The 14,746-nt window shown below is 39.3% G+C and overlaps 1 protein-coding gene across 1 annotated transcript in view; it reads left to right on the top strand.

The window, feature by feature from the left end:
* The window catches only part of syn2b (synapsin IIb), a 78,154-nt gene extending 63,408 nt beyond the window's left edge, over positions 1-14,746 (top strand). The window contains exons 6-13 of the mRNA XM_069690878.1: positions 759-821; positions 3,447-3,589; positions 3,948-4,022; positions 5,275-5,377; positions 7,548-7,724; positions 7,995-8,061; positions 11,490-12,387; positions 12,764-14,746. Coding sequence (XP_069546979.1) covers positions 759-821; positions 3,447-3,589; positions 3,948-4,022; positions 5,275-5,377; positions 7,548-7,724; positions 7,995-8,061; positions 11,490-12,387; positions 12,764-12,917 — 1,680 coding nt within the window. The 3' untranslated portion in view covers positions 12,918-14,746. The remainder of the gene's footprint in view (positions 1-758; positions 822-3,446; positions 3,590-3,947; positions 4,023-5,274; positions 5,378-7,547; positions 7,725-7,994; positions 8,062-11,489; positions 12,388-12,763) is intronic.

Here is a 14,746-nt window from a genome sequence, read left to right as displayed (position 1 = left end):
TCAAATCCATTTGGGAGCTTTTTCGTACAAGTTTAGTAAGATCTTGTTTTCAGAACTACCATCATTTTTTGTCTTTGTGAATCAATTGTTAGGACCTTGATCCCCTGATCTTTCATTCATATAAGATAAAAGTTTGACTTTGTCCATTACTTTTGTTTATGAACATGCAAAACTAACCCCATTAGCCTCCGCTGTGCTTTTAATTTATAAATGTAAGGGATGGTAGCATGCTATACTAATATTGTAAATATTTATGCCAGAAAAACATAAACATTGCCATTTTGAATATGTTGCAATTCTTTCAAACTCCAATTTAAGGGATCCTTATGAAGTGTATTTTACATCATGTTTCAAACAAAATGTGGGATGTAACATTATTATATTTAATTAATTACCATAAATCAGTATAAGTATGGATCATATTTAACTATCTATCTGTTTCCTTATTCAAACTGACTTTGAGAAGTTTCTTTCTTTAAATTATTGAGTATCATAATCTTAAATTATATTTTTAATGAAGCAACTAACACTTCAAGAATTAAAATTTGATCAAAAGACTAGTTCTTTGTAGCAGTTTAGTGTCTCCACACATTGCTGTCATTCATTGATAATGGCTCCTGCTAAAAAAAAAAAAAAAAAAAAAAAAGTCACTTATTTTTCACTGCAAGCTTTCTGAAGTGTGTTGTTGAGAATAATTGCTGTGATCATTTTGTATTGCTCATCATTATTTATCCTTACATTTTCCTGATTTGTAACAGATTTCAACACCAAGTTTCCCGGTGGTGGTGAAGATCGGACACGCCCACTCTGGGATGGGAAAGGTAACGTTGATTCCTTTACAACGGTCCATCTTTTTATGAACTGCCAGATATACAAGGGATTTAAATAAATAAGCCCTACAGACATGTTTAAAATTTATAAAAGATAATTTGCTTCGAATAATAATTTGTGTCTGGCAAGAAATTCAAATTATCTTGTAATAATCCTTTAAATGACGTTTAGTTTTTTACTTTTTCTTACTTGAGTTTAACTGCTGGACACATAATGTCTTACATTTGGTGTAACATTTGTATCATTATGTGTGCACTGGAGATTGTAAGTTTCCGCATCATACTCGTATAAATTGACTTAAGCCGGACCAGGGTTGCTTCTAAACTATTTGTGATGTCACAAGTCATGCTAGTAGGCCCACCCCTTGAAATCTGATTTTCAATGAGCACTGAGAAATCTTTCTCCTTCCGCAGATAAATGTCAAGAAACCCTTATAGGTTTAAACTCTGCACAAACATCTTTATGCTCAGTGAAGCTCAAACCGTTAGCCATTTCACAACTACGAGGGTGAAACTAAAAAGTTCAGAGACTGCTGCGGTTGGGCGCAAATGCTGTGCAGCAACATGTCAGATGCGGGAGAAGCTATGGCCTTTGTGAGTAAGAACTCAAAGTTTCATTGCTTGATCAACACCAGCGCCTGAGTTACACACGTTTACGTGATGACTGGTCCGTGGGCACAGCAATTTCACCATGCACCTGAAACTTTAGCAGAGAGCGCTCATCGAAGTTTCTGTTAATTATTGGGAAACAGAAATAAGTAGCAGGGAGCCAAATTTAGTAAGATGGGGCGGTGGGGAGCTATAATTGTGTTTTTGTGGGTGTGAAAGCTGTGCGTTATAAACATGCTGTGAGCAGGTGTGTTGTCATGTTAATGAACTAAAGTGTCATCGCACCAAAGTTCAGGTCAATTGCACCAAATGTTTTCCCTCATCCTCCACTCTGGAGGATGAATTCACGGTGCACAACCCTGCAAATGACAACAACAACAAAAACGCCCCTGGTTGCGCTCCTGACCTGATCCATTATTTTTTGTTTTTGACAGTGACATTCTCCCTTTCTTCAAATGCGAATGTCACTCTGAACACCCTTCTAGGCCAGTTGCTTCATGCCGTGGGCATCCTGAAGCATTTTAACGGTCTCTGTTTCCAGAGTTTAAAACAAAATTTGCTGTGTGGCCTCTAGCTTCTCTTTGCTCTGTGTACGTCACATTTCTGTGCACCGTTTGTGCACAACAGTAGCAGTCTCTGAACATTTTGATCCTCCCTTGTACTTTATTAACCTAAATCCAATTGATGGATAAGTATACACACAGAGTTTGACATAGTGAAATTAGCTGACATTCAAGCAGTTGTGGTGATAAAATGGGCACATCAAACTGTTTTTGTCTTGTGTGAATGGCAACACATTCATTCAAGTGGAGAAAATAGCCACATTTGGCCTGGAGCCCGCCAGTTACCCTGATCCTCATTTGGGAAGTGCTCTAAACTCCTTGTGTGCTTGTGAGATAGTTAAATGGTTACAATAAAGCACCACCATGTCGGGAACCGCATCATTTAATACTGTAAAGTGCTTTTTCACCACTAAATATCCATCCCTGGTTTCCCTGTTTTCCCCTTTTTTTCCTGTTTAAATGTCTGTCCTTATTGCTTTCTTCTTGTTATGAGTATAACACATCTTTTTTATTATTATTATTATTATCTTTCAGTCCTCCTTTGCTCCTCTTATTGTGCTGTTATTGATTGGCAACTGTGTTAACAATTTCTGGGAGAAATCAGAGTGAATTGATCCACCACACATTGTTCCCAAGAACTGCTCAATCCTATGTGATTAACGGTTAAAATATTACCCTGTCTGAGTCCATTTAGAACATACACAATAATACTGGGTTAACTTTCCAGCGAAGGTGTTATGTATATGTTATTGTTGGGTGACTGAGTTCAAACAAGCTCTTGTCCTAGATGATTTGCTTCTCATAGGTAATAGGTTATGTTAACCACCTAATGTCTTAAACACCTTTATTTTGCTCTCCAAAAAGCCACATAAATACTAGCATATTTATAGAATATTTTAGCTTAAAGATGAGAAACAAGGAGAAACAGCTAGCTTGTTCTGTACTAAGGAAACAAAATATGTTGAAGTCTGTCATTTTATTTAGTTTTTCACCTATTTTACTTATCTAAAAAAATAAAAATTAATAATTAAAAAAAAGATATAAGGTATATATAATGTGTTTATTTGTGAAAATTAGATATGCTGGTGGGTGGAATTTGTTTTGCTATGGACAGTCACAGGCGAGCTGTTTACCTCTCCTTCCAGTCTTCATGCTAAGCTCACTGTTTGACTGTCTCCTGGCTCTAACTTCAGTGTTTAACTCTCGTCAAGAAAACAAACACTGAACCACCATTTTTATAAATAAATTAGAATTTTAGATAAAGAAACATATTGATAATGTTTAAATTACTGGTTGAAGAGATGGTCACATTATCAAATCAAATCAAGTTTATTGTCATTTCTTATGATGACGACAGAGTTGTGTTCATGACAACATTTACATGAAGAAAAAGCAGTATGCTGTTCAATTAAATGGTGTTTCTGCATGTGTTATTTGTTTGTAGGTCAAGGTGGACAATGTGAGTGATTTCCAGGACATTGCAAGTGTGGTTGCTATCACTCAGACCTACTGTACTACAGAGCCATTTGTAGACGCCAAGTACGACATCAGGGTACAGAAAATTGGTGCCGACTACAAAGCTTACATGTAAGTGTGTTGTCTTTGCTTATTAGTCGGGTTCAGAGAAAACTTCTTCTCATTTGTGTGCATGTGTATACTGCAGTGTTTGTACCTTAAATTTGGAGCTCAAAACAAGAGCATCAGTTGGCCCAGTGACATTGGTTTAAAAAGCTAATTAATTAGCCATAAAGTTAAAAGGTACAGTTCAGCACACCCATCCTCACCATTTTTTGTTGTGTAAACCTGCGCGGTACAACAGAGGGCATGTGGTAACTGCTACTTGGTTGTCTACTTCTGTCTGCCTTTAATTACCTGCATTCATAATTTCTGAAGTGAAAGGTCACGTCTATGATCATTTAACGCACAATTTCCTCCTCATTTCCAGGCGAACATCCATCTCTGGTAATTGGAAAAGCAACACCGGGTCTGCCATGCTGGAACAAGTAGCCATGACTGACAAGTGAGCACTGCTTTCACATTAGTGATCCTCAGGCTGCCCTGGCGTCACACATGTCGCTCTCGTGTTATGTCACAGTTGATTACAGCGTACTTGCATAGCAGATTCTTTCACCTGAAAGCAGTTCACATGGGTAAACACACAGATGTTTGGAAATCTGTAGATATTTTCTGGATGCTGCACTGTGCCTTAATTTTTTTTTAATGTTTATATTTGTCTTTGTACGGATAGAAAGAGATTAAACTGAGCTGCTACGACTTTGGTTTATGATAACCCAGGTTTTCCCTTAAGAGGCTAAGAGAATGTTTTTCCATTGATCTGCTCTGCTCATAGCTGAAATGTGGATTAAATACTTTTTAAAAGTGTGTATTTTGACCTGTCACAGCAGGAAAAGAACACAATACATGCTACAAGTCAAAATTTGCTGCTGCAACAACATCTGTATGGAGCACCAGTGAAAAACAATGCTCAAGTATGGAAAAATACAAATTATAAGAAATGATACCAAAAGTAGTTATTTTAACTTTTGCATACAGTTTCTAAATCATCACACAACTTCTAGTTCAATTTGCCATTTTCTGAGTCTTCAAAACAATGCAAGACAAGCCACCCCGAGCCTCAAAAGAATATGGAAGAATTTGCAACTTTTCCTTAAAGCCTTTTTGATTGTTTATCTTTTTTCAAAATTTAAGTGGGCAATATTTCAAAAACATGAAATCAGCAAAGGTTTCTTTAATCTTTGATAGCTAGTGACAAAGTACAGTACAGAGAATATTAATGTGAGCTCAAATTATTTGGTGAGCCTAAATGTGGAGAAAAGTAGAATACGTGCCCGAGTACAGTACATTATCCTTTAGGCGAGTATTGATCTTGTTTGATTGTGTGCGGTCTTCCAGACAGCAAGCCAAAAAAACAAGCAAAACAGGAACAGCAACTTTTTGGGCTACCGCCAACCGAGCCTGGAGCTAGAGGTGCTCTGTAACAGGTTAAATGTCAGGATGAGTGCCCTGAAAAGCAATATTTGCACTCAAGTACTGTGCCGAGGTGATATATAAGTCAATAGTATTGATGAATTAGTGTGCATGAACAAAACTTTTTTTTTAGTTAAGGCAAAAAATTTGGCATGTTTGATGTAGCAAAGTAAAATAACTGCAACTGTTCTTGTTGTTGCACATAGAGGTTTTCCTTTCACATTTTATGACTGTTATGAGCCTTAATCCAGTGAAGTTGTCACATATGCCTCTCTTTGTGACAGGTATAAACTGTGGGTCGATACCTGTTCAGAGATCTTTGGAGGGCTGGACATCTGTGCCGTCAAAGCCATATGTGGCAAGGACGGTAATGACTACATTACCGAGGTGAGGAAAACCCATAAAGAAGGAAAAGATGTTGAAATTGACCAAACTGTTGACGGAATTAAGCAGTGCATCACTGTATTTTTGACTCCTGCCTTTTATGAGGGAACTTGTTGACATCTACCATTGGGAGTTGTGTTGCAGAACGGCACCAATAAGCACTTTGAGTATTAAATTTAGCGTGTCTGGCCTAATTCACACTGCAGGGGCGTTAGAGTGTCTGGCTGGGAATAAAGTGCCTGAACTTAACATGAATGCACAAAATGAGTTTGATAGCGAGCATCTGGTAATATGTCAAGGGTAAGTATGCATATCTTCTTTGATAATGTGTCTGTCTTTCTCAACAAACTTCTGTGTCTGGTCTTTTCAAGCTTTCCTGTCTCTGTATTAGTCTTTAACCCGGTCTTTCCAATATTCATTTTGCATCTTGGTTTCATGTTTCATAGTCTTTAGTCATGACCACAATGGTTGTGAATACATGAATGTACAAATGTGCTCTACTGTAATAATACCTTCCCTAAAAATTAAACATTTCGTGGTCATGTCTCAATATGGAAAAATGACTAAATTCTTATATTATTGAGTTTTTAAAGCCAAGTTGGAGATTATATACATGCAATGACGCTGTTTAAGTACTTTGAGTTTGGGAAAATATCCGGTTTGGACAGAAAGGGTCTAACAGGAAGACTGGACCAGACTCTGAAGGTTCAGGCTCAGACAAAGAAGAAGCTATGATAGCGGAGCAGGGACTATATACTTAAAGACTGCTGGGTTGGCTGACAGTGGAGTCTCAAAGTTGGGCATTCAATATATTAAAGTGCTGAAGGATGAGGCCCAGAACCCAGGAGAAATGTGTTTGCACCCAGACACATCAGTAAGTTGACTCAAACCCCAAAATATGACCAGCCTGCAAATGATGCTTGTTGGGACTTGGGGTGGCTCTCCATCGAGGCACCAGGGAACATAATTGCTAAGAGGTCTGTGGCTGGGTGGCTTTCAGAAGGGCAGGCAGAGAGCTGCCCAAGAGGGGCAAAGGAACGGAACCAGAAGGTTGTTGGGCAGCAGGTAGAAGGCTGGACGACAAGGATGTTAGTTGTAAGCTAGTCAAAACTGAAGCTTTGGAAGTGATAACTAGAAACTGGAGATAAACCAGGAGACTCGTAATCTGGATCATGAACTAATTTGGCCACAGGATTAAGATGTTGAATGGCCAACATTTCCACCAGTTCAGGAAGCAATTTAACATGCCAGGGTTTGTAGGACACAAACTAAAGTGGTCTGGAGAGAGCTGATTCTCTCTGGATGCATTTTGGCAGTAGGCATGGAGCCACTTAATGATGTAAGTCAACTCAGCCTCCTCATCCGTGGAAAAAGCCTGGTCAGGTTTTATCAAAATTCTGGTAGCTGGCAGTGAATAACTGGACCAAAATGTAGACATTGACACTGGACATATGGTTAAAGACAGTTTGCTGTTAGAAAGTCAATAAGCAAGCTTACAATTAGTCACGAGCTGGCAGTTTAAACAGGCAAACAAATCCAATGGTGCTGAATTGCAGGTCAAGGTTGAACAGTTTAGACTGGTAGCTGGGGAGATCGGGTGCCTAGTAGGAGCATGCAATTATGTGGACGATGAGTGGGGTAACGAGACATAATGAATTAGGAGTATTAAAAAAAATAGATCACCTCCTTGGCAAAGTGTTTTATTATTATTATTATTAAAAAGAATGAAAATTGTTGAGAGAATATATTTTGTGTCTGTTATTTGACCATTTTATTTCTTCTTTCCTCTTAATCAGTTATCATCTTTTCATGCAGTGAACTTATCATGCAATGAAAGAAAATAACAGAAGCAACTTCCCCATAGTCCTGACATCAGATTGATACCAAAATGGAATATCCCAATAATAAACTACCAAATGTTTAAACAACTGGCATTGTAGGCTTATATCAAAATAAAACCTTGGTGAAAGTTAACAACGAAACATTAGAAACCTTCCAGTATACACCAAAACCCTCCTATTTGAATACAAAATTAATGTCACCTATCAGCACACCTACTTGTTAACCACTGTGCTGTTTAACATTCTTTTGTTTGTAAGTCATAACTTAAACAACATTTCAGGTAATAATAAAAACACATTTTCTAATGCATTGCTTGTGTCCTGTTTTGCAGGTTGTGGGTTCATCTATGCAGCTGATTGGTGATCACCAGGCAGAGGACCGCCAGCTCATTTCAGAGGTGGTGCTGGCTAAAATGAACCAAGCACTGACTGGCAGGTCATCCAGTGCTTCCCGCTCACCTGCTCGCTCCCCTCAAGGCCAGAGGCCAACTACGGTGCAGCCTCAACAGGTGAAGCCTGAATGAAATGTTTTTTGTTTTTTTTTGTAGTGCATTGCCAAACATAGTCTGTAAATTTATAACGGGCCACCTCAAATAAATATGGACAATATTCAAGTGATCTTCAATTGCTTTAATTCTCTCTCAGTATAAATTAACAGTTGTTCTAGTCCTTCAAAGTTCAGTACTGATTCCTCACAAGAACAATCTTACTCAAGTTTGCCTTTATGTCTCCCCTCCCTCTCTCTTTGTCTTTTCTTCTGCTTCCTCACTGTTTACCAGAGTGCTGCCCCTAAGGAAGGACTGGCAGATCCAAACAGGACCTCAGGCCAACGCCCTCAACCTCAAGGTTGTCTGAACACTGTTCTCCCTTGTAATAGTGCTGCCACTGTGGGGCCAAAGCAAGTCTAGGGAACCCTGTCTGAACAAATCACTGGACAGTTTACTTTCTGCCATCATAACAGATTTTTCTGAAATGAGGAATCAACTCGTTGATCAATATAGCGCATTCCCCCACTAAGTACTGCCATCAGAAGAAACACTCACTGTGTAAGATTTTAGCGAACAAGAAGAATCTGAGGTATTAATATGGGTCAATTTTCAGTCCATTGAATTTGGAAACATTTGAAAAGTGGTTTACAGTGTGAGCAGAAATGTACAGAGATATTCCAAATCCCCAGTTATCAAAACGGGCATAACAACCACGAACCTTAGTCATTCATAATCAGGCGATTTGGCAAATAGTTAAAGGAATAGATTGACATTTTGTGATATGTATTTACTTTTTGGCCAGGGGTTAGATGAGAAGATCCAGATCGCTAATATCTTAAGCATGTATGTCGCCACCACCGGCAGCGGATTATTTTAGCAGAAAATCCAGAAACCAGGAAAACAGTTAGTCTGGCTCTGTCCAAAGATAATAATATCCACCAACCAATAACTCTAAAACTCACTACTTCTCACAAAAACTTGAATGAATTTGCTGTACTATTATTTGGTTGGGCTCAGTCGCATCTCAGATTGTTGGTGTTGCTGTGAGTTTTTTTTAATACACATATCCTCCATAGATAAATATCATACCTTTGTTTGTTGTATAAATCAAACTAACAAGACAGAACCTATTCATGAGTGAGATTACAAGGTGCTCAGAGGTTTAGGCACAAAATAAATTGGTCAGGGTTAGGGAAAGATAATAGTTTGGTAAACACGGGTTTTAAAAAAACTGTGCCAACTCGAAGTTTGCTTGTAGTATCGAACCATCCAACCAACCTGCCTCCATCTAAAAAGGAGAAACACATTATATGCATCATCTGAACTGCGTCACTATCTGGGACACCAGATTGTTGTTATTTATACAACCATTTGAGCTCGTTTAAATTTAAGACAAGTAGTAGGTTGCTTGCACAGAACACTTTTGGGGTTGTTTAATGAAGGAGAAATGCCTTTGTAGATTTTGTTGTCTTTGGACAGAGTCATACATGTTTCCTCCCGTTTCTAGTTTTTGTTCTAAGCTCCGCTAATGACCCAATGACTGTAGTTTAATGTTTACTATACAGGTATACGAATGGTATTAATCCTCTCATTCAACTTTAGACAAGAAAATGAATAAGTGCATTTCCCAAAATGTCCTTGAAGAGTGACTATTGTATTTTGTCTGCATATTTATCTCTGTTCCTTGAAGGTTGGCTTTAGTGGTGTTGACAAGTAATGATCACTGCAGTAGTCTGGGTCCAAAATTAACAAACAAATGTACAGTAGACTGCACTTAACCGTCGTGTTGAGTTTAACTGCAGCTGTAACTTCAGTGTTAAATGTGTTTATGGTGGTGTTTGTGCTCAGGGCTGATGTTTTAAAACTAAATGTGCCTACTAAAAGCAATGCTAAAACATCGTATAATGTGTTAAACTAACAAAGCCATTATCATTGGAGTTCTCGTGTTTGTAAGTGAGTGTGTGTTTGCATGTTTGTTTATTGTGTTTTGTCATTTTACATTGATTGGGCGGTGTGTACACTCTTTGTGGTGCTTTAGGTGTTAGGAATGCCTGCTTTTTTATGTGTTATGGTATTAGTTAGAGATTAACATGTGCCTGGAGTACCAGGATGTGCAAATTAGATTGAAGCTTAATTTATTTTAATAATTTCCTTTCAACAATAATAGTTTGACACTTTGCAGCAGACATAAACTTCTACATAGATGAATATTTTAAGCATTTTAAGCATTTTTAAATGGAAAATAAGATAACTTCTTGTGCAGCTAGTTACATTTCTGGCCATGTGGGTTTCTGTGGTTAATGTTTGAATCATTTTTATAATCTTTAAGTTCTGCACCTTCCTATGGTAGTTATAGTAAACAAATTGATTTCTCTCTTCTCCCTTTGCAAGACCTCAATGTTTTGTGAATAATGCTTGGTGCTGTTTTTTCTTATAAATGAACCTTCATTATTTTGTATTGTAAAACTGGAGACAAGAAAAAGTGGCTTTATACAGTACAAAATACATATTTTCTTGGGTTCTGGGATTAATTAAAAGTTTCAAAGTACATAAGCATCTTTTAATTTCTCTGCATGATCGTTCCCTATTTGCCTGGATCCAGACCATTGAATGACTTGTTCGATCTTCACACATCACCTTTTTTACAAAAATAAAAAAGACTTTAAATTTAAAATTTATCTGATTTACTAGATTAACGAGATTTTGTTAGGTTAAAGAGTTTATCAGTTTGTTAATTTGCATGACATTTCCTCATTATAATGTATAATTGTGACGCTAATAAGTAAATCTCTGAGCAAACTGCAGTAATGTACAATTCGGGGTTTGTATCCAAGCAAATTCTTATTGTGTCACTTATGTTTGTTCAAATGGTATTTTCTTGGTTTTTATGTGTCGTGAGTCCAAAGCAACCATTGGGATGCTTTATGACAATCTCTGATAAAACGTAAGACTCATGGTCATTTAGCTGCCTGACAGCAGTGACGGTGTGGGAACATCTGGGATGAATTTCCATGAAGGTTTTGTAATGGTCAAGCATGTAAAACCGGGTTTTTAAAATAGATCAATTATATACATTTTATGAGCCGCCCTCAAAGATTCTTTAAGCTGTAATTTAAATACCAAACATTGATCCTGCATCCAGGAAAGTGACTTATCAGCCACTGGAAACTCATCCCTGTCTAGACCCTTCTTACTCAGCATGTGTGATCATTTGATTCTTTTGTGCTGCTTGTCAAGGTTGCTTTGCTGCCTGTGTTTGAGTCACTTGTTTGATACAAATATTATTTCTTAGTTATATCATCTCTCCTTTTGTTATACTTTCTTTCATTGTCATCTCCAGCTCTTTTCTGTCCTCTCGCTGCTTGTTTTCATCAGCACAATTCTAATGGTCTCTGAAGTTACTGTGCACCAAAGCAACTAAGACTTGGCATGTTAGGCGAGTCACCACACATTCTCTTTACTGCTGATTTGCCGCCCCCTGCTGGTCATTACAGTCCAGACATTGAGCCGGCTGTCTGTTTTTGACACGAGTTGGACAGGGCCACTATGAATGTTAGAGGTCACTATGTGAATGGGCATGTTAAGCGTTAAGCTCAATATTAGTGTCATGTTCTGCTTTGGTCTTTGGTGGTGGTTGTCTTACTGCACTAAAACAACAGGTGCTAGATTTTTAAATAATGATGCTTTATTTATTTCCTTTTCTTGCATTTTGCTTTTTTGCATTTGTGTGTTATAGAACTGTGGAACTATAGTTCAACATAAATATCTTATATCTCAATCTTTTAGGTGCACCAAGGAAATCACAGAGTGTGGACACATCATCAGAATCCGCCAAGAGAGCAACTGAACCGGTACCAAAACCCAGCCAGGCCCAGAAACCCAGTCCAGGTCCAGCTCAGAAACCAGCTCAGAAACCAGGCCCAGTCCAGAAGGCCGCCTCAGTCACAAAGCCTCCAGTGCCAAGGCCTCCCCCCCCGATGACAAGAGCCCCGTCCGTCACAAAGCCACCTCCAGATTCTGCTTCCAGCTCAGTCCCAGCCAAAGCTTCACCATCATCCCCAGCTAAAGCTGCAGCAGCCGCCGCTTCAGGTTCTCCCCCAACCAAAGCAGCAGTTGCAGCCGCAGGTTCTTCCCCAGCCAAAGCAGCAGCCGCAGCCGCAGGTTCTTCCCCAGCCAAAGCAGCAGCCGCAGCCGCAGGTTCTTCCCCAGCCAAAGCAGCAGCAGCTGCAGCATCTTTCCCAGCTGCTGCTCCTACCACAGAGCAGCCCAAGCCCCAGCCTCAGGGGTCCCCATCCCCAGCCCCCGGAAAACCAAAAGATCTGCCCCCCAAACCCACACCACCTGCAAAGCCCATCCCTCCGGTGCGCAGGAATTCTAAACCACAGCTTCAGCCAAAGCCACAAACCCCACCTCCTCCAAAAGCTTCCCCCAAACCCCAACCCGCTGCCTCAGCGCCCGCTCAAGCTGCGGATACTGCCTCAGCCCCAGCACAGGTTCAGTCCCCAGCCAAAGCCAGCCAGTCCCCGCCTAACCTCCAGTCTCCAGCAAAGGCTCAGCCTCAGGCCAAGCCAGCCTCTCCTTCCCCAAACCCTGAGCCTGTCCCAGCTGAAGCAGCCGCAGCACCCACTGATGCCGAGGCCCCTGAGGAAGAACAGCCCGGGCAAAAGACCCATCCTCTGCTGAAGTAAGAGCTGAATTATCAACAGTGTTGATAATGCAAAGACATGTACTTTATTGGGCCATTCTCTGTATTTGGGGTACAAAATCATTATCCTGCAGTAGAAATATAATTTATTTCCATATTTTGATGATCTAACACTTAAATTTGTTTTTAAAAGTATGTTCATATCTAAAAAAAAAAAGTTTGCGTATGCGACTTTCTGGCCCTCTTACAAATTTCCCTGTCTGTCTTTGCTCCTCATATACCCCCTCACTAACTCAATTCATGTTCACACTCCCCTCTTTTTCCCTTCCTTAATTCCTCTTCTATCCCATAATTAAATCCCCTTCTTGCTGCCTTGTTCTCTTCCCTTTCTTTTTCCTCTTCGTTACCTTCCCAGTAAGTCCCAGTCCCTGACCAATGCCTTCAACGCCTTCAGCGACACCTCTTTCTTCCGCGGGGTCTCGAGCTCCGGAGGCGACGGCCAGGACGAGGCGAAGGCTGAGACCATTCGCAACCTTCGAAAGTCCTTTGCCAGCCTTTTCTCTGACTAGACACAACCGAACCGTAGTCGGGCCCTTAATGATTCTGGCCCTGTGTTTACCGTTGGCCAGCGATGACTTGATTGACATTAAATGTGAACCAGTCCGAGATTAAAAGTTTGTGTGTTAACTGTACTGTATTCCCTCCGTCCCAGTCCTTCTTCTGCCCCACTTTCAGCTTCCCTGCGTGAGTAACAGTGAGGCCTGCTGGGTAGGATGTTTAATGAATGAAGGTGAGCCAGAGCAATTAGCTTGAAGGAGTTACGTCATTGACGTAGAACAGAATATAATATAGTAGAATAGATTAGAATAATAAAACAAATCTTTATTTTTCCCAGAGCACACTTAAGGAACACATTCTGAAGTATATGGAGAGTATAACATTCAAGACTAGAGAAAGAATGTACATACAGTATATAGACACTATATAAATATAAAAGATATATAACTATAAAGGGATATAAGCCAATAACTGAATAAAAAAATAAACCCAGCAGCACTTTTCAATTTTGTCAGTAACTTAACTCTTTCAGTCAGTGGCTGGATTTATACACATTTTAAATCATAAGATATTTGACATTTAATGGTTTTCTTTCACAATAAGTCCATTTTGGTCTGCAAGTGATTAAAGGAAAAAACAAATTCCTGTGTAAATCCAGCCGTTGTGTCTCTGGTCCTGGGATCGTCGTTGCTGCCCCTTTTACGTCTACAAGCCTTGAAGTTCATTAATGTGTGAGGGAGTAAGAAATATGTGTTCATCTGTGTTCCTGTGTTATGCATGGCTCCTTTAGGTGGCTCGGTGTGACTTTTGGAGCAGATGGGAGCTCTATCAGTGTTGAGTTTTGCCTTCCGTTGCCTCTCTCTCACACTCTCTCTCACTCTCTCTGACTCTCTCTCTCTAGATGTTGTAGCCTTATTGTGAACATGTTTTCAATGCACAGCTGCGTTCGTTAGCTGTGCAGACCTGGGGTCAACTATAATTTGAAATGCATTCATTTACGTTTGAGCGGTAAGCATTTAAATGAATAAGCTACTAAGGGGAACGACTGATTGCAAGTGTGGGCTTGGTAAACGAATGCATTTCAAATAGGAACTCATGTCTGTAGCTGTGACTGGTGATTTCTTGTTTCACCTCTGTGTAGATCTATCAACAGTATTGTAATTTGTTGATTATTCTCATGAAAAGACATTGAGACAGTAGTGCAATAACACCTCGACATGATTGTTGAGCGCTGTCACCCTATTATAAATATCAATATTATTATACATACAGGATCTGTGTATCTGTTAAATACCTTCTTACATTCCCTTTAGGATTCCTGTCAGTGGTGACTTTCCAGGTTGCTCTTTACCTGCAGTCAGCAGTCGGGTGTCTGGTTAACAGCCCATATTAAAGTGTTGGGGCTCGTCATTAATCATATTTGTGTAAGTGACTCGAATTGAACGCAACCTGGAATTAACCCACTGCCTTCATATTTTCAGTTAAATTGCTGCAATTTAAGTGCATAAACTCTCAACACTTACAGTAAGACCTGCATATCAACCTGTCCGCTTATCCATTTCCAGTACTATGTTGCAAGTAAATTATGACCTATTGTATTTGTATGTATGTATCATCTCAGGAGTTTATTTTTTTTGTAATATATCGATTGATTTATTTATTTTTGAGGCTCCATATTTATGGTACAGTATATATTGTTTGTATTGTGTTTTTATTTGTAACGCAATACTGCTTTGCATGATCTGGTGACTGATGATGTTTGTTTTTTTTGTTGTTTTTTTCTGTACAGATAAAAGTTAATAAAGATGTGGTTCCATCATTCCATTGATTCAACAGGTGA

This window comes from Brachyistius frenatus, unplaced genomic scaffold (genome assembly GCF_029030835.1).
Source record: "Brachyistius frenatus isolate BFR_SWC_R1_liver_20210118 unplaced genomic scaffold, ASM2903083v1 Contig_10, whole genome shotgun sequence".
Classification (NCBI taxonomy): domain Eukaryota; kingdom Metazoa; phylum Chordata; class Actinopteri; family Embiotocidae; genus Brachyistius; species Brachyistius frenatus.
Note: the sequence above shows the minus strand (reverse complement) of the source record. Positions and strands in the feature narration are given on the sequence as shown.